The sequence below is a fragment of the Pholcus phalangioides genome, unplaced genomic scaffold (genome assembly GCF_987345545.1).
Source record: "Pholcus phalangioides strain wild (caught in Gottingen) unplaced genomic scaffold, Ppha-v1.0 ptg000022l_1, whole genome shotgun sequence".
NCBI classification, from domain to species: domain Eukaryota; kingdom Metazoa; phylum Arthropoda; class Arachnida; order Araneae; family Pholcidae; genus Pholcus; species Pholcus phalangioides.
In genome coordinates this window covers 1-19887 of record NW_028301615.1, presented here as the reverse complement: position 1 = coordinate 19887, position 19887 = coordinate 1, and the positions used below count along the sequence as shown (strand labels likewise).

Sequence of the window (19887 nt, the reverse complement as noted above, 5' to 3'; positions counted from 1 at the left end):
TATATATGCCCTGACGAGTTCTAACTACTGATTTTAAACATTTTTTTCGCTGTATTTTTTTTTTTTTTCAGATAGTTATCTGAAAAGTCGAACTACTCATTTGTGATATACGTTGCATTCATAAGAAACATTTCGATTCAATACTTTATAAATCAAGGCTCTTAATCTTTTGGAGAGTGCGGGGCCACATCATTGAATGGAAAACGTGTCGCGGGGTACTTCAGCTATCTGTTAATGTGCCGTGAGTCACTCCGGTGATCTGAAAGAGCGCCACTGGCCTCTTGAAGGATCTCGAAATGTGCAGTAGGCAATTTGAGTGATTCTTAAATGTGCTTCGAGTCACTTAAATGTGATCAAGAAATTTTCCAAGATCCAATAAAATAATCTGTAAATGTGCCACGGGCCATTTACATGAGTTATAAATGCTCTGCCAGCCGCTCAAGTGAACTGCAAATGTGTTGCTGGCTGCTCAAGTGATCTGCAAGCGTGAGGGCCAATTAAATAAACTGCAAATAATGAATCGAGCCACTTAAATGAACTGGGGCTGTCATTCATAAAACTTGAAAAATGCAGCCAATAGGCTTATTGGTTGTGTTTCAAGTTTTGTAAAAGATCTTTTATTGAACTTTTACAGTCTAATTCCGGCCCAAGTGCAATATCAGAAGAGGGGTAAAAAACCGCAAAAATTCGACGGATTTTTTTTTTTAAGTTGTGCAGTTAATTAGAAGTTTTCAATAATAATTCATTGGGGCTTTAACTCTTTATCGATTTCAACCCAGGAAGAGGAGAAAGTGATTTTCTCTCCTCCGAAACCAAGGTTTAATGAAAGCATTCGAAATATAATTCACACATTTGTGATGTGCACGTGACTTTCGTTTGCACAGATTTCGGAGAATATGGACTTTAAGGAATTAAGGTTCGAGTCCCGTGTATAGGGGACGACCAGCAACTTTCAAGCGTGAATGAAGTGTAAAATTTTCAATCATTACACTTCACTCATAATTAGAAAAATTGATGGTAGATGGCAGCACTACACACAAAAAGGATTAAACAAGGACAAACTTTACGTTCGGTTCACAACAAGGACAAGCACATTCAACATGTACCAATTCGTTAGGAGTTCCGCAGAGGAATATGGATGAGGTGCATGTGTGGTGTAGTAGCAACTTTCAGCCCCCCCCCCTCCAAACAGGCAACAGCGATTAATTATTCAATCATTACACTCACTTCACTCATAGTTAGAAAAACTGGTGGCAGATGGCAACACTAGACATAACAAGCATAACACAGAAACAAACTTCACGTCAGGTTTCACTACACGTACATGCCCGCATTTACCAATTCGTTAGAGGTTCCGCAGAGGAATATGGACGAGGTACATGTGTGGTTTAGTAGTAGGCCCCTCCCCCTCCAACGTTTTCTTCATGCCGGCGTCTTGAACATCATCCATCATTTAGTACGTTGTGCAAGAATAACTACGTTTTTTACTGTAATTTTTGCCAGTATATATTTGTAAGTAAAGGGTTCTGCAAAGCCCGCCCAGTTATCAGCGTATGGCGAAACTTCTGCATTACCTGGAGAGGTGGCCACCGACGAATTGATTAAACGGATGCCGACTACACACCGTCCAGTTGCGTGTTAAGATCCACTACTGCGTATACTTATAACATAATTAGCGGCGCTTCGGTGGCTGGAACCGATTGAACGTTTACAGCGGTAACCACACAAGAATGCAATGATCTATCAGTTACTAATTATATGCATCACATATATTGGGCTTGACCATCCTCGAATTTGAGATAATTTATGATTTAAAATGACCACCGTGATACCCGATTACGCCACTGCGATTCCAGATTTTCCGCTGCTAAAGTAGCAGGCATTGTAGAGGGTCTTTTTCGTGTCGTGAATAGAGGAATGAAGACATTTTATCTAAACTAGGACGAACACTATGGCGGCTGGACGTCAGGTCTCCGCAACAACGTAAGCTGCGGTGCAAGAACCTGGACCGACTACATCTCATTTCACTATGTAACCACTAGTGGAATGTCATCATCATCCTAGGTTACCGCTGAACACGACGCTCACCGAGCCTCAAGGAAGCTCCGATCGATGAGTGTTATATGGCGAGATTTCTAGATTAATCATTGTTATATTGGGCCAGAGATTGCCTTAAATCTATATTTCGAAGTTCATGATATTGGTGTATGGATGATTAATTGAAGCCATTAATCAATTAACTGTTGTTGCCTTTGTCGGAAGCGGCTTCATGTTGCTTGTTATTTAAAATATTTCCGGACATATCCATCCTCCGGAAACACTTCGATCTCTCTGAGGTGTAAAGTGGGGTGCGCCCGGTCCTTCAATGCACGTTTTGCCAAAAGATATGTTTTTTCTAAATTCTGGTCCCAATCAAACTAACATTTAGATATATGTCTCTGTATGCAAAATTGTATCCCCGGTTTATGCGGTTATCGTCAGTCCCAACTATATAGTAACTTCGAAGTATTACTGCACTTAATTATGAATAAACGAATGATGTTCCAGTTAAATTCAATTTTTCTCATCGTTTGGGTTTTACAAGCACATCTCTCTCTTCGCCAATTTTTTTACGTACATTTTCTCCTTCCTTGACAGGCTTTGACACAGCTCAAGAGAGAGATATATTCCCTTGGCCATACTCCGAAATTAACCAAAGATTTTTTTCCTCCATCTAAAATTTTTGTCTTTCTTTATTTAAGCAAGTGAATAAAATACGAGTCTCAAAGAACAAATCTCACTTTTCTAGCTTATATTTATTCTCGATAATGAATAAAAAAAGAAAAGTTGTTTTCCACAAGAAACGACACATGAGAAAATTACTGTACAATAACAACCAGACCATCAATCAATGACAACAACCATACATAACAATTTTAGTAAGACGACACAATCAATAAATGCAACGGAATTCCTCTGTTTAAGTGATAATCTCGAATCACGTACATCCTAGCAAACAGCATAGGAAAAGAAAAATCAAAAATATAATTATTTGCAGAAACAAATCAGCTTCGTCTATTGCACATTACACAGAAATAATATGTAATAATAATATTCACGCAGCAGCTAAACATGCTCATGGCAAAGCAAAAAAAAAGTAACATCCTAATCATTGGCACAACTGAACAGTTCGACTAATAGTGACATAAATGTCAATCATCACCAAAATCATCGCAATATGCATTGCCTGTATATACATATTTCTCTCATGATTGATGGTATTTCATTATAAAAAAGAATGTATAACAGATACAAAAACATGTAATTTAAACTAACGGACGGATATACAAATAAGAAAAAAATCTCAAAATATTTCTGTTGAAGCTCGTCAAACACGTATCAAATCTATGTACATTAAAAAAAATTGCTGTTTATTTTTAAAATATACGAACTGTATAGAAAATTTTAGTAATGGTATATGTCAAAGTATATATACTAACGACTCGTCTTTAGTTTCGTTAAAAGTTATACAAAACATGAGAAATATTTTTGTATAAATTCGGATACGTATGACTCCCATAAAACTCTTGTGCATTTAATTAAGCTCTTCGCAATTTATAATCATACTTTCATATAAACAGTAAAACCCCTCTTATTGGACGTCCCTCAGATGCGTTCACCCCTCTTTTACGGACGGATATCTTTTGTCCAACCGGTGTCCGCAAAAGAGAGGTTTTACTGAATAACAGTTAGACCTCGGTTAAACATCACCCGCGGAGATAGAAAATGACTGAAAAAATGACGTCATAAGGCTTTTGTACTTTAATAGCGACAGAGGCTTATTTACAGGGTGGCTTAGCGGGCTATAGTCCAGGCGGCAAATTTCAGGAATGATTGGTTAAAAAATTAGTGGAATGCGAGACGGGTAGCAAAATCTGTATAACCCACAGCCATAGATCCGAGATCCGATCTTTGCCTAGATTAGTGAGTGATCAAACGCTTGCTCTAGAGTTTGCAAGCATGTAAATGGACAAAAGACTGGCGTAGAGATCAACAGGCTGAGTCATTGAGCGACCAAAATGGTTTGCAAGCATGCGAGTAACCAAAACAGTGTGCAAGCATATGGATGACCAAAAGAGTAGCAAGGGACCTAGAAAGCAAAAGCAAGCAAACTAGAAAACAAGGGACCAAGTCAGTGAGAGACTAAAAGAGTGACCTAGAGACAAGGCGACAACTAGATACTTTGTCAGCCAGGGCAAGCACTCATTTTGGCGCCCCACAGTAATGTAGAAAAAAGCAGTGTACCTGACCTACCTGTTCCCCCCCCCCCCTCCCATAGTTACGGCTCTTCCTAGAGTGCAAAGGGCCAGGTCGAAAAGCGACCAAAACGGTGACCTAGAGACTATGAGTATGAGATTATTAAGATTGGCCTAGAGCGTGTGCAAGCACGGGAGTGATCGAAACAGTGTGCAAGTATGTGAATAACCACAAAAGTGATCTGAACAGCAAGAGACTAAAATAGTTTAATCTAATGTTGGCAGGACCCTTTAAAAGCATGGTGATGTTATACTGAGGTCTGAACAATAAATTAATCTCATTTTATATCATAATGGTAGGAGTCTAATTTGCTAATCATGTGGACAGGGGCCTTTAAAAACTGATGTTTAAAGCGATCAGCATTATATCTCATAGGCCTTACTGTCTTTCCATTAAACACAATTACGAGCATCTATATGTACATATCTGACACAGATAATTTAAGAATAGGGCTCATCGAAAACAATAGATATGGCGGCTAATATATATTTCAGATCGTAGAAATTACAGGGTTCCCAGCGAAATCTGCTAGATCATTTTTCCCCGACCAAAACGACAAAAATTTCCCTGACTTCCTGGCAAAAACTCCGGAAGAGAAGGAATATAATTCAAGACAAACCTGTTTATAAATTTCGAATTTTTATTTTTCGAGTTTGTTTTTTTCCCCCTTCAAAGAACTTTTTCCTGACTTTTATAAAATACAGTCAAACCTCGTTAATGAGTCACTCTTGAGAGAGCAAAAATATGACTTAGTAGGCGGAGTGACTCGTTAAACGGAGTAAGCCATAGCTGTGCCAATTCCTGCCTGAGGACAATCGGGACTTCCAAAAAGTGACCCGGTAAGCGGAGTGACGTGTTAACCGGGTGACGCACTAACGAAGTTTGACTGTATTTGCATATTTCCCTGACTCTTTTGCTATATACATTTCACATTACCCTCGACTTTCCCTAAACATTCTTCATTTCCAAACTTCTCAGGTCGCTGGCAACCCAGAATTAAAGTGCTTACCAAGGAAATTCTATATCATATGACAGGGTTCTTAGCGAAATCTGCTTGATCACTGCTTTGACCAAAACTCAAAAATTTTCCTGACTTGCGACCAATTTCCGACTTTTTCTGACCAACATTTCAGAATTTTCCTCTTTCAAAACTTTTCTTGACTTTTTCTGACCAACCCTGAAAAATTTTCCTGACCAAAACTCAAAAACTTTCCTGACTTGTGACCAATTTTCCCTGACTTTTTCTGATCAACACTCAAAAATTTACCTGACCAACATTTCAAAATTTACCTCGTTTTTTTCTAACTAGCATTCAAAACTTTTCTTGACTTTTTCTGACCAACCCTGAAAAAGTTTCCTGACCAAAACTCAAAAATTTTCCTGACTTGTGATCAATTTTCCCTGAAATTTCCTGATCAACACTCAAAAATTTCCCAGACTTTTTCTGATCTCAACACATCAAAAAATTTTCCTGACTTTTTTCCGACTGAAACTCAAAAATTTCACTACTTTCCATGACCAGAACTTCAGAAGAAAAAAGTACATAATTCAAATCTTCCAAATGTTTTTAGTTTTTTTCCCTTCACAGAATTGTCCCCTGACTTTTCCAAATATATGTATTTTACATTTTCCACTGACCATTTTGCATTTCTCTGACTTTCAACCTGCTGGGAACCCTATCAGGTCATGGAATGGATTTTTGTGAGATGTGCGTGACAATAATTGGACCTTGTGTGAATATTTTTTGTTTCCACATACATTCCACAATCACAAAAGATATTAACAACATGGATGGCATGCATGTTAGATGTGCACATTAATACAACAGAGTAGGCATCTATACTGAATTACGAAAGATGTAGTTTAACAACACTGTCCGAAACATGACAACATGTAGAGGAAGAAAAATTGACCCACTGTATTTATTACTGATGTTATTATGAAATGTGACATTTCCATTCAATAGAGAATTTTTTTTTTTAACATGGACACCAGTATGGAGTGACTTGAGAAAGGACACGAGTCGTGACTTGGGTGTGTGTGCGTGGCACAGAAGCATCAGACACGTCATGATTGCTACCTATGGACTGTACGGGAAGAAGGCGTAGAGACGAGTGCAATGGAAGCAGTAATAATTGACTGAATACAATGGATACGGGACATAACACATAGGGGCATAAAAAGCCGGGGGTCCTTCGACGCTTATGGAACAGTTAGGGTTCTTGTGACACTCGATGGAATTGGGACAAGCGAAGGCTGGCGTTTCGTAACGGAGGCGGTGGTAGTAGTACGCTGACTCTATGGTCATCTTCTTCCAAGAGCTCGGTGGTGGTCTTGGCGGCGGCGACGGGACCTCACATCTTTTCACCACTCCCTGTGCATGTTTAGCACCGCCTTTCATGTAATGCATGACGAGCTCCATGCAGGCCCGGGCGTCTTCCACGCTGTCGTGCCCGCTGCCCTCGGGCTGGATCTCGTAATTCAGGTGCTCGGACACCAGCGATTTCAGGGACCTCTTGAACGGGTGTCCCTTGGGATCCGGAAACAGCACCGACGTGTCGAGGACGGTCGTGTGGATGATCCTCAGCGACTTCAGGTCGTTCTGCAAGCCATGTCCGACGACGATGGTGTTGCTGTCGAACATGGACAGAAGCTTGGCCTGGACATCCTGCAGGGTCGTCTCGACCCCCACCAGGTCCTCCTCACTGACGCCGCTGTACTGCGTCACGTAATCCACGATCCTCTTCTCGGGCTTCACCAGGGTGTGGTAGACGACGAGGCCTTCGGAATCGACCACCGAGACTTTAGTGGCCTCCTTGCCGTTCTCGGTGACGCACATCTCCGTGTCCAGGGCGAACACGCTCCTGCAGCTGGACGGGACGGAGCCCGTTTTCTTGAACTGGATCTTTCGGGCGGGACAATCTGGATTGACGTGGTACGGCCGTACCCGGCACTCGCCGAATCTCTGCACCCCGCTGCAGTAATAGTAGCAGCTCTCTCCCTCGCCCGCTTTGACTTTTTGATAATGGCACGGTTTGTCGACGACCTGCACTCCTCTCTTGGTCACGTCGAAGGACCGGCCGCAACGTACGCAGAGCTTCGTGTCCCAGGAGCCGTCCTCGGGCCGGAAATATTCCGTTTCCAGCACCATGAGCGGGTCCTCGGGCGTGTCCAGAGGATACGAATTCTCGATGAGTGTGTTGTAGCTCAACGTGAGGCCGCACATCTTGTAGTACAATTTATCGGAGTCGGTCTCTCCCTTGCTTTGCTGTTCAGTTTTGCACGTGGGACTCGAGCCACGGGCCGCATCTTCATTCGTGCCTTCGGGGATACCTGAAACGAGGCGAGAAACATTTCCCACATATATATCAAAAACGGCTTTTTTTTCTTATTTCTATTTTTTTTGCGTTGTTCAACGACCTTTTAAGAGACCTTTACGCCAAACATTTAAAGAAAAAAAGAAGTTGCAAAATGCATTTTTTGAGGTGGGTGTTGAATGGGTTTACGGAAATTTCCCCAAAATTTCACCCCTGGCACGTTTCTCCACGGGAAATTTCGCCTACCCTAACCGTGTGAGTGATAATGTTGGCGGGTGAGTGACCAAGTGAATGCGTGAGCAAGCGTTTGAATGAACAAGTGAGTGAGTGAGTGACCATATGAGTTACCGACTGACAGTATTGGGATCAAGTTAGTGAGCGTATGAGTGACCAATTGAATGAAAGTATGAGTGACCAATTAAATGAGAGTATGAGTGACCAATTAAATGAGAGTATGAGTGACCAATTAAATGAGAGTATGAGTGACCAATTAAATGAGAGTATGAGTGACCAATTAAATGAGAGTATGAGTGACCAATTAAATGAGAGTATGAGTGAACAAGTGAGTGATCATATGAATTACCAAGTGAGTGATCATATGAATTACCAAGTGAGTGATCATATGAATTACCAAGTGAGTGATCATATGAATTACCAAGTGAGTGACCGTATTAATGATGAAGTTAATGACCGTATTAATGATGAAGTTAATGACCGTATGAGTGAACGAGTGCGTGCCCGTATGGTAACTAACTTGGCCACTCATACGACCATTCATTTGACCAGTCATACGGTCTCTCACTCAACCATACGTCATCACACTCAGTCACCCACTTGTTTGGTCACTCATCCAACTTCTCATTTAGTCACTTCACTCATACGGTCATGGCAGGCGAAATGTACCGAGGACGAAACATTCCAGGGCGAAATTTCTGGAAACCGGGGAAATATGTTGGCGTCGAAAAAGGCCTACGTAATAATACAAATGCTATAAAATATCAAAATACCAGAAAAATGAGCATATTTATCTAGAATTAATGAGAATTTATAAATTTAAATAAAATTCAAAATTATTCTGAAAAAGAAATAATCGAAGAGTTATTGAAAATCCAGAATATATAGGTGAAGGCCTTCAATAATTTGCAGCGCCTGTGCCTTGCATCGTTGGCTTCTTTGTTTAGAAGCACAGGGCCAACCTTAGAGTTGACGCGAGGCCCTGTGCACCTCGACAATTTTGGGGCACCAAAAATGTTTAGGACCCCCTCCACTTCGCTAAGATTTTATATATTTTGTTGGGGGGGGGGGAATCAGCATCAGTTAGCATCTTATTTCAGAATGTACACGAATGTGCAGAGAAATATCCGCACAAAAAATTCATGAAAATTCAGCACTGAAGACAGTTTCAAACTAATGAGAGGAAACAATTCACGAAACTAATGAAAATTTTAGAACTGATGAATTTTGAAAATAACTGAAAGAAATAATTCAAGCAAAAATGAAAATCCAGAATTAATGAAAGAAATAACTCCAGAGTTGATGAAAATTCAGAAGAAATAATTCCGGAATTGATAAAAATTCGGAGTTAATGAGGAAAAACAATTCCAGAATTGATAACTGAGAATTTATGAAAGAAATACTTCTAGAATTCATAAAATTAAGAAGTAATGAAGTTATAACAGCTTTGCAATTGATAAAAATTCAGAATTCATGCAAGAAATTCATGCCGCCTGGCAGTCGAGTGGTTAGGGAACTAGCTTCTCACTGTGCAGGTGTGGGTTCGAATCCCGCATATTTGAACGTAATATTTGAATGGACCCTTAGATAAGAGTCATCCCTTCGAGTTAGAAATTGAAAACAACATCACATGCGCACTAGCGGAGTAAACGAAGAATGAAACTCACCTCCCCTGTCTGTCATCATCTCGTCAAGCGTTCGGATTACCGTTTCCTCTACTTACGAGATATGAACGATCTTAAATTACAGGCAATTCCTGTGTGTGGGGAAAATCTGAATGAAAAAAAAACAAAAAAAAACACACCAATTACATAAAAATAAATTATGTAATGTAAAATAACTGAATAATGCACACAAAATATTTTTGAGCAGTGATCCAATGATTTCTAAAAATATTTTGTACGCAAGGGCCACCCTTATAACATGCGGGGCCCCGGTGCGAAAATAGTGTCGGGGCTCTTTAGCTCCGATTTTATATATGGGAAGGGGAATCGGGCATCCAAATATTCGTGAATTATTACGGAATATACAGGAATGCTGAAAAATATGAATATTCAGATATTTTGAATGCCTGAAAATCTGCATTTTGAATATCTGAATATTCAGAATTAATGAAAGAAAGTATCTCAGAATTGATGAGGGGAAAAAATGCCAGTCGATGAAAATTCAGAATTAATCGGCTAACTAATTCCAGCATTGAAGAAATTTCCAGAATCAAATCAACTGTATCTCTCAGACACCTTGTTAGGTACGAAAAAAATGTATTATTCGTTGAATATAATTTATGTATATTTTTTCCATTTCTATTACTGTAAGTGTGAGGCCCGGTGCGACCGCAGCTGTCACACAGCCCTACGCGCGGGAATGATTTACAAACATTCAGTGGCAAGAATCTTCTCTGAAACGAGCTGAACAGGCGTTGCATTCTCCTAGTGAACGGATAAGCTATTTTTTTTGCAAATTGTCCCCGAAACTTAATTTCAGAGAAATTCCGGGGGTCCTGTATCTTGTCTCAATAAAACGGAGCCGGAGTTGGAAAAGCAAAAACCGCTATGCAGACACCGATGTCCCAACACTCCCGGCAGAACAGTTTTGTGACCTAGCACATGCTTATATGCACACCATCTTAAATTACGAAGTTGTAGAGTAGAGTGACAAAGATCAAGATCACAGACAGGACGCGTAGACTCTTCAGCTCACAGCTTCTCTCAGGCAATAAAACCAACCACATCACCAGAGCCATAAATTGGGGAATGATTGAAATACGGGCAAGGTTGTGTTAAGTGCATGGAGGGTCAAAGCTGCATATGAGACTAATACCATGGTAATGAGATTTGGTACTATGATTTTCATGTACTACTGTAATGTGCACAGAGGTGTTCGCTCTAGCATTCTGGTAATGGCGTCGGAGCCGGGGGGTGCTCGACCCACAGTATTTATAGCACCGGTCTGAGCACCTCCAAGAATTGATCAAGAAATCAAAATCTCCTATATAAAGACCAAGTTGAGTACCCACACGTCTGAAACATTTCCCACGCCTCTGTTTTCCAGTCTAATTTTCTTGACTACTCACTTCCTCGAATTTGCCGCCCTGGGATATGCCCCGCTCATCCACTCCCCGCCACTGTAAATACGCCTCTGTCACCCTTTTGGTCACTCACTTTCTGCTGACACACTTTATAGGTCACTCTTTTGGTCATTCATCGACATGGTCTCTTGCTCTCTAAATCCTTCTTTTGCTAATTCACATTCTTGCACACGCTTTTTGGTCACTCTCAAACCTAATCCCTCTTTCTCTCTAGGTCACTTACGTACTTGCGAGCACGTTATGGTCACCAACGTGCTTGCAAACCCTTTAGGTAGCTCACTGACTCGCTCTCTAGGCAGAGGCGGATTAGTTTTTAATTATGCATATATAGGGCTATATATAAATTTTGCCACCGTTCTCCAATTTTATTAATCTTCTTCACCACTCATTCCCCAAATCTACCACCCCCATCACCCAAGAATTTGACCCCTTGGGCAAAATAGCTCACTCAGCCCCCTGTAAATTACACCTTTAGGAATGTGATTGGCGATATTTTACCAGCAACACACCACACACATCTCACCACGGAATATTCACGAATACATTTCACCATCACGATAATAAACAAAAACTTTGTTTCGGAACCCACCCCACCCAACAGAAATTCAAATAGCATTCACCACCTACTAAAAAACACGAAGGGACATGCAGTTGAGAAAGAGTGAGCAGCACGTGCTGCAGCTGGGCAATAGAATTATTAGAGAGGGAGTTCTCTGCAGAGGAGGAAAAAATATCCCGTTAACACACACGTATATATGTATAATGTATACAAACAAACTTTTCAGAACGTGGAAAAGAATCGGAAGAGCGTGAAGAAAAAAAAAAAAAAAAAAAACCGGGCAAAAAAAGCTATAAAAAAAAAAAGAAGAGGAAAGGGCAAACCCAGTGCTATCCAATACATACAAAGAAAACTTTTCAATGAAATACGCTAGCCATTCGTTTTCATCATCGATAGAAACCGAAACATTTACAATAATAATCACTTCTTTTTTTCTATTATCCTGTACATTGTTCTTTTTCTCACGAGCACTTCAAATGCAGTCTCGAAAGTTCGAGGGTCCGGATAATCCGAGGTGCTGAAATTTTTCGAGGCCACAAATTGCCCAGGGAGGAGGAGGCTGAAAAAAGATGCCCATAATAAATATGGATGTCTAATATGTCTAAGGATGTCTAAATAAAATACAGCAACCCAATATAAAAGCACACATATCTCGAAAATAATTAATAATATACAATACTCTGCCCTTAAAAAAAGATTATGGTTGTCTCATCTATGGAGAGCTTCTCGATTTATCCCACTATGTTTATCGTACTTCTTTTTGAACGTGTGAAGTGTGTTTAGGGGGTCATTCAAGTATTACGTCAGCATCGGGGGGGGGGGGGGTTTCCGGATTTGCTGACTTTTAATGACAAGGGAGGAGGGGTTTTGAAGGCTGCTTACGTCACCAACCACCCCTTTTTGAAGATATGAAATATTCTAAGCTGCTGACGAAATTTTGCTCACGGGGGGGGGGGGGGGGTGTCAGTGCTTTGCTGACGGGAGGGGGAGGTCAAAAATGGCTGAAAATCTGCTTACGTAATACTTGAATGGTCCCTTAGGATTCACGACCCCCGGAGGTAAGCCCTTCCATCTATTAATGACTATGGTTTCGCCTATTACAGAAAAACCCTGCGACACCACACTCCGGAGTTGTCCGTTACTAAACGATACTGGTGTCCCCTTGTCGAAGCAGTTGATTGACGGCGTATTAACTCGTACTCAACCCTAAACATCCTGTTGGAAATTTTAAACACTTGGATCATATCCCCTCGACACCTGCGTTCTTCCAATGTTAACACATTCAAAAATCACTTACGTGCTTGAAAACTCTATGTCAGTCACTGACTGGTCTCTTGTTCTCTAGACCACTCTTATGGTCATTCATCGACACTCTCTGTAATGTGGTCATGGACGCAGTGATCATGCCCCTCGCTCTGTAAATCACTTGCATGCTTGCAATCTCTGTAGGTCGCTCTCTTGGTCATTCACATGCTTGCACACTTCATTACTCACGTCCACTAATTCTATTAATTGACCACTCATTCTTCAAATTTGCCGCCCTGGGGTATAGCATGATATTCCCTCCCCCATAAATACGCTTTTGATCATAGCGTCTACACAAAAAAAAGCCTGATTGAGAGTCTTATATTGAACTTTGAGCATCTTCCCTCCCTCCAACCTTTCTATTGTAGGCTGACCATGGGCTAACAACCGAATTTATTGAGAATTTTATGCACTACAAATTTAATAGAAAAGTCAATTTATCAAAGAAAAGGGGGGGGGGGTTGAATCTTTAAATAAATTTTCCTCTGTGCAAGGTAATACACTAGCGACTAGAGCATCGATTATCCGAATACCGATCAACCGAAACATCGGTTGAACGAAAGCGTTTCAGTCGGCAAATTCACTGCCTTGAGACGGCGGCTATGAAGTGGTTAGAACAACAAGAAGAATGTGATGCAGTCCAATGCTGTCTTTAAAACGTTTACGCGATTTAAAAAAAAAAAAAACGAGTCTCAGGACTCATTTTGGACTTCTTTTCCTAAACTGTAGGCCTACTTTAATGGTCATTTGGAACTTTTCAAACTAAACTTGAAAAGTCCCAAATAACCATTGAAGTAGGTTCTCTGTATTATTTGTAAGGCGTGCGATACAAAATCTATAATAGTTTTTTGTGTAATATCACACTGTTTCTTTGTTACATGTTGCTCCTATGACACTGGTACAATTTTTTTCCGTGAATAATCGGTTATCCGAACACCTCCAGTCCGCATTGTTTCCGATAATCGATGTTCTACTGTACAAGTATTTCAACGCATGGGCATGGGCCCACCCGGGCGCCTCAGGAGAGGGGCGGGGGGTGCTCACAAAAATGAGATCCGGTTGAAATTTTCTAGAATTTACGAGGTAGGGCCCCAGAAATACCAATTGGCCCGGGGCCTATGATGCTCTTAATACGGCCATGCCTCATGCTGCTCGAACTTTTTCTTTAATGAAATAAACGAATTAAACAAAATTCGGTCAATTGTGTTCTAATCAAGACCCATGTTAACGATGGGAGAAGGTCCATTAGGAACGACACGGAAGCCCCGTGATAATGCTTTTCGGGAAAATAGGTTGGTAGGACTTCGAGCCAGGTAGAATACCTCAAATATCACTCTACCCGGGAACTCCGCTATTGAAACGGTCATGGTACTAACCGCAAGTGCTGTGTTTCCTCAAAGTGTGCGTCTCGGCGAGGTGGGGAAAATGTTTGTGTGCTCATTTATGTGCTTTTTATACAAATACAACGCCACAACAGGCAAATTGCCCAACGAGGTGCTGACTTAAGAACATCATGGTTCCCCGAGCCCCTACCTACTGCTACACCACACATGCACCCCCCCGCGCTTGTGAATTTTACGCTAATTTTGAGAACATTATATCGTCCCCGTCATGCCAAAAAGCATGAATGTGCAAATATCCAAAACATGGGAAATAAACGTTAAATGTTTACTATACCCATGTTACTCTTATTGTGAGTGTCAAAAGTGTTACATGCGTGTCAATACGGGTTAAACATTCGTGTTTCTGGCAAAACGTAGATAGCAAAGTAAGGGATCCAACCAGCGGGTAAAATCAAAATGCGAAAATTTTCACGTTCATGCTTTTGGCATGGGGGTAGGGGGGAGATAGAAAATATCTCAAATATTTCACTGGATTTCCTTGTTTTATATGGTATTATGATTAAAGTAGTAAATACATTAAAACCTCCTCTTAATGGACATCCCTCTTTTTAGGCCAAATAATATAATTTTCCCTTGTATAATAAATGTATGTATTTCAAACACCTCATTAACGGTCAGCCCTCTTTTATGGACGAATTTTTTTTTGTCCCGCCGGTGTACGCAAAAGCGAGGTTTTACTGTACTTTGTAAAAAATCACAGGATTTCAAAAAAAAAAAAAAAAAAAACCCTGCACGTAGTCAGTTGCCTTGTGTACGTTTTGAGTTAGAAATATGATGAATATGAACTTTAGGGGGCTTAGGGACCCTTCAAGTATTACGTCATCATCGATGGGGGGGGGGTGTTTCCGATTTGCTGGCTGTTGATGACAAGGGTGGGTGGGGGGGGGGTTTGTATAATGCGTACGTCATCAACCACCCTTCATGAAAATATGAGTTGGATTCAGAGGGGCAGAGCTGATGACGAAATTTTGATGACGGGGGGGGGGTAAAAATTGGCCGAAAATTTGCTTACGTAATACTTGAACGGCCCCTTAGCACTTAAAGTTGAACTTTCGGGGTGGGGGGGGGAGGTGTTTAAGAAGGCTTCCAGGAGAAAGTGTCTCCGGGAAAAGTAAATAATAAAAAGTAATCCTAAATTACATAAAATTTAGCAATAAAAATGTGGCAAAAAAATATTTTATGTGAAGAATCGAATGCATCAACTTGGCTTTTCTTCACACACACACACACACACACACTGCATTTTTGAGTATAAAAAATGCAAAAATATTTAAAAAATTAAAAAAAAAAAAAAAGAATGCTCGGGGTCTGAAAGGGACAAGCGAAAATATCTACCAAACAATTCTGGGAAGCCGCAGAATATTGAGAACCACAAGTCCCAGTACATGTTTCAACATGAAAATAAGAAACCGCAACACACACACAGACATGAGAAGACATGTTCCGCGTCCCCCCTCCCATTCTTTTACACGACATTCAAACATTTCAAAAGGCTAATCCTCCATACATACATTTTGAAAGCAGTAAAAGAGAAAAAAATATTAACGGTACACAAATGATTGCAGTGCCGTCTCCAGGATGGTCTTTGAGCATTCTGGAGCCTCGGGCAAAGTGATTTTTTCCCGAGGCCCCCCCCCCCGACTAGAAATGCCCTCCTCCTCCTAATTTATATACAGAAAAACCTCTCTTTTGCGGACACCGGTGGAACAAAAAAAAAATCCGTCCGTGAAAGAGGAGTGACCGTTAATAAGGGGCTTGAAATACGTTGTTTTATTATTAAGGGGAAATATTATTTGGCATTAAAAGTGAGGTATCAGTTAAGAGGGGGTTTCACTGTACTTTCCATAATTTTTAAATCAGATGTCATTTTCATGAGGCCTTTTCCACACTTGAGGGCGCCCCCCCGGGCCATGTAAGGGATGGGTCCACGTATTTAGACGGCACAACATGATTGTAAGTATGACCCCACATGGGGGGGGGGGGAAGTCAAACTGTTTCTCTGGAAACTCTGGCTGAGGATAGAGCCCTGTGCGCCGCGGAAGAATCTCGCAATTTTTTCTATATTTATTTCGTAGAAAGGGGGCGGGGGCTCGAAAAATGCTTGAATGGGAACCTGCGAAGATTCTGACCTAGGAGTCCTCGCCAGGAGGTCCTGCACTAGAGGTTGTGGGTTCGGGTTTCCCATCGAGCAAATGGGAGGTTGTTCTCCATGTGGTGAATATAACACGCGTTCATTTATTTAACAGCAACTGGGCTATCAATTTACTCGTCAACATGGAAATGAACATCGCTGTTACATCATGGGGCCTCCCAAAGTTAAAGCAGGGGCAAGGCCGTCTTAAGAACATCCTGGGGTCCTACCTATATAGTAATGCCTACTTCAAAATTAATACGCTAACTTTCGATAATCCCCACCCCCTCGGGAGTGTTCATGCGTTAAGACGGCACCAGCATGGGCCCCCGATCGGGGCCTCGAGATGATGAAAATCGATACCATAATTTTCTACAGAAATCATAGTAAACACCAGCTACGGAGGGGGGGGGGGGTAGAACCCATGCCATCATGACTCATGGGCCCACCCGGGGGTCTAAACAGAGGAGGGGCCACACAAGAATGAGAGCTGGGTACAGGACCTTAGAAAAATCACTTGGCCCGGGGAGGAGGGGGGGGGGGCTGTGATGTTGTTAAGACGGCCCTGCCCAGAACATCACTTTGCCTCTCGAGTTTGCCATCATCGTGTTGCTCTTGAGACATCCTTGGACATGAAGGATCCAATTTACATCATTTAAAAGCTCAAGGGGGATCCAATTAGACACCATAATTATAAATTAATAATTAAATTTGGATGTGGTCCATGACGCAGCAACTGAACTGTCAATGCAATGGTCAACACGGCATGACCAGAGAAGTGCCGTCTTAAGCCATGGGCTCACCCGGGCACGGTCCGGGGGCCACGCAAAAATGAGAACCAGTCTTGTAATAACGAAATCCGATACTACAACTATCTACTACAATTTTCTACAGTAATCATGTAAATTGGTAAACAAACAGTTTCAGAGGGGGCAAAAACATCACTTTTACTGGAAGGGGGGGGGAACTCATCATGCCCCCCCCCCATAACGGCGGGGGCTGACAGGGCTCCAGCCCTGGGGCCCGGAACAATTACCATCAGTTTTTGTTTCCCCATGCTATAAATTCACTATAGGTGTTTGCCCGTGGAAGATTCCAACCTAAGGCCTTGTCAGACCCGTCATTTGGGGGGGGGGGCGGCTTAAAAATCCTGGCTTTTGAAAATACACTAAAAATGGTTTATATATACATATACACATATATATATAAAATTATAAATACATTGAGAGTACATGTTCTTTGTCTCCCCCCCCCCCCGGAAGAAGTTGAAATGACGTCCCTGGGCCTTGTCCCAGGATGTGGAGACACGGGACCCATGTTGCTCTTTAGCCATCCTTGGACATGGAAGATGAAATTAATAATTTAAGGGGGGGGGAAATCAAATATTCAACATGATAATTGATATAATTAGTAAACCCACATATCATGTAAATCTCTCGACATTCATAACCCACAAATAGAATGCATAAATCGAAGAATGGGGGGATTCCATTTGAGAAAAGAGTCAAATTTTTGAGACGGTGGTATAACATGATCCATACATTCAAATCAACATGATAAACACATGGGCCCCCTCACATGAGTGGGAGGGTAGCGCTCCAGCTAGGAATATCGAATCTCTCATCAACTTTAATTATCTTACAAAATTCTAGCTAGAGGGGGCCCCCATGAAGATTTTGGCCAGGGGGGGGCTTGGAAAATCATAGATAACGGGGGCCCCCCACTCCAGGATGTCGAAGGGGGACGGGTGGACATACATTAAACCGAGGCATGTAAATAAAAACATGAAATGTCATAAAGTAAAAATTACATTACCGCACACTGAAGGTTGATAAGAAGAGAATATAATAATCACGGTTGAAAAATCAATCTCCACATTAGAAACCAAATATCATGTAAATTCATGTCAACATGAAAGCAAAAACAGAGCACGTGAAATCGGACGAAGTGGGTTACCGCGATCCCCACCACCCCCGTCGATTATTTCATCATCCGTCACTTGATCCCAATTAGTAAAGAAGAAGAAACCACAAAAGAGAATTAATTAATCGATTAATTAATTAATTCCCACACAAAAGAGCGACGCGCTAAAGAAACGAAAATGAAACGTTTCAAAGAGAGAGGAAAAAAAATAATAATAATGATGATAATATTAATTGTGTACCACTCACTGGAGCGACGCACGTCCTCGCCCGGCTGAAACAAAACCTGGAATGATTATACATGACAAAAAATAAAAACAAACTTCTCTCTGTCCCCGCATGGCACAAGAGCGGGAGCGGAAAAATAATATCTATCTATATCGGAAATTGTACTGGCGTCGCCATCTGGCGGCGACTGAAAGATACGGAAGGACAGCGAGAGAGATAGGGAGGGAAATGGCGGGATTTTTTCAGCTTCTCTCCCCCCTCCCTTCCTCAAGGAATGTATACGTTAGGGGTCATTAAAGTATTATGTCAGCATCGAGGGGTGGGGGGGGGGAGTTTCGGATTTGCTGACTTTTGATGACGGGGGGGGGCGGGAAGATGGGGGGGGGTTGAAGGTTGCTTACGTCATCAACCACCCCTTCTTGAAGATATGAAATATTCTAAGCTGCTGACGGAATTTTGCTGACAGGGGGGGGGTCAAAAATGGTTGAAAATCTGCTTACGTAATACTTGAATGGCCCTTACGATCACGGCCGCAACTAAATGCTTGGTCAACCGGGGCAAGAGAGCATTTTGACGCCCCCCCCCCCCTGTATTGAAGGAGAGGTTTCAGAATGAAATTTGCACTCTCCTCGGGTCTAGCGAACGGGGCCCGCCTGCTCCCCCCCCCCCCCCGGTTACGGTAAATGCGGTAAATAGCGAGGGGGTGGGACTTGGGGGTCTGGTCCCCACCCCGAAGTGTGAGAAAATAACCAAAAAAGAGAAAAAGAGGGGGGAAAAGATGGCCAAATCTATTGTTCTATTACTTTGCCCCCCCCCCCACCCGAAATGAAAGTGGTCCCCCGAACGGAATTTCTGGCTGCGGGCCTGAGTTATTATACATAATAACCGGTTATTATGCATTCTTACCATTTCACACCGAGCTCCACGTCTGATAAGGGTTGTGCCGAAAGTTTTCCGGGTGGAGCAGTATCAATACACACAACACGATAAATATCTATTATGACCTATATATATATATATATTATATATATATATAATATATATAAATATTTCTTTTATAAAAATACGGGATATCGCCAAAAAAAGTTGTCAAGGATGATATATATCGCCAATCACAGCTGAAAAAAAAAGTTCAAAGCAGGTAAAGTTGCTAATCAAAGCCAAAAAAAAAAAAAAAATTGTCGAAAGCAGGTGAAGTGTAACAGTCAAAAAATTGTTAAAGGCCAATAAAGTTGTCATTTATAGCCAAAGAATTGTCAAAGGCAAGTGAAGATAGCTAGTCTATAATATGTTATCCTTAAGATAGCTGAAAAAGATCCAATCGTGAAACGGTTTTGGGTACTTCAAGTCAAAATGTAATTCATAAAAAAAAAAACGTACATGTTTGACTGATATGTGAGATCA

The 19887-nt window shown here is 41.4% G+C and overlaps 1 protein-coding gene across 1 annotated transcript; it reads right to left on the bottom strand.

The window, feature by feature from the left end:
• Window positions 1–4327: 4327 nt before the first annotated feature.
• LOC149069279 (RNA exonuclease 1 homolog) lies at window positions 4328–18585 on the bottom strand. The gene is made up of 3 exons (XM_089249967.1): window positions 18505–18585; window positions 9515–9620; window positions 4328–7629 (listed from the first exon to the last, which is right to left on the bottom strand). The coding sequence occupies exons 2-3, from the start codon at window positions 9531–9533 to the stop codon at window positions 6377–6379; spliced, it is 1272 nt and encodes a 423-aa protein (XP_089106093.1). The 5' UTR covers window positions 9534–9620; window positions 18505–18585; the 3' UTR covers window positions 4328–6376.
• Window positions 18586–19887: the final 1302 nt, after the last annotated feature.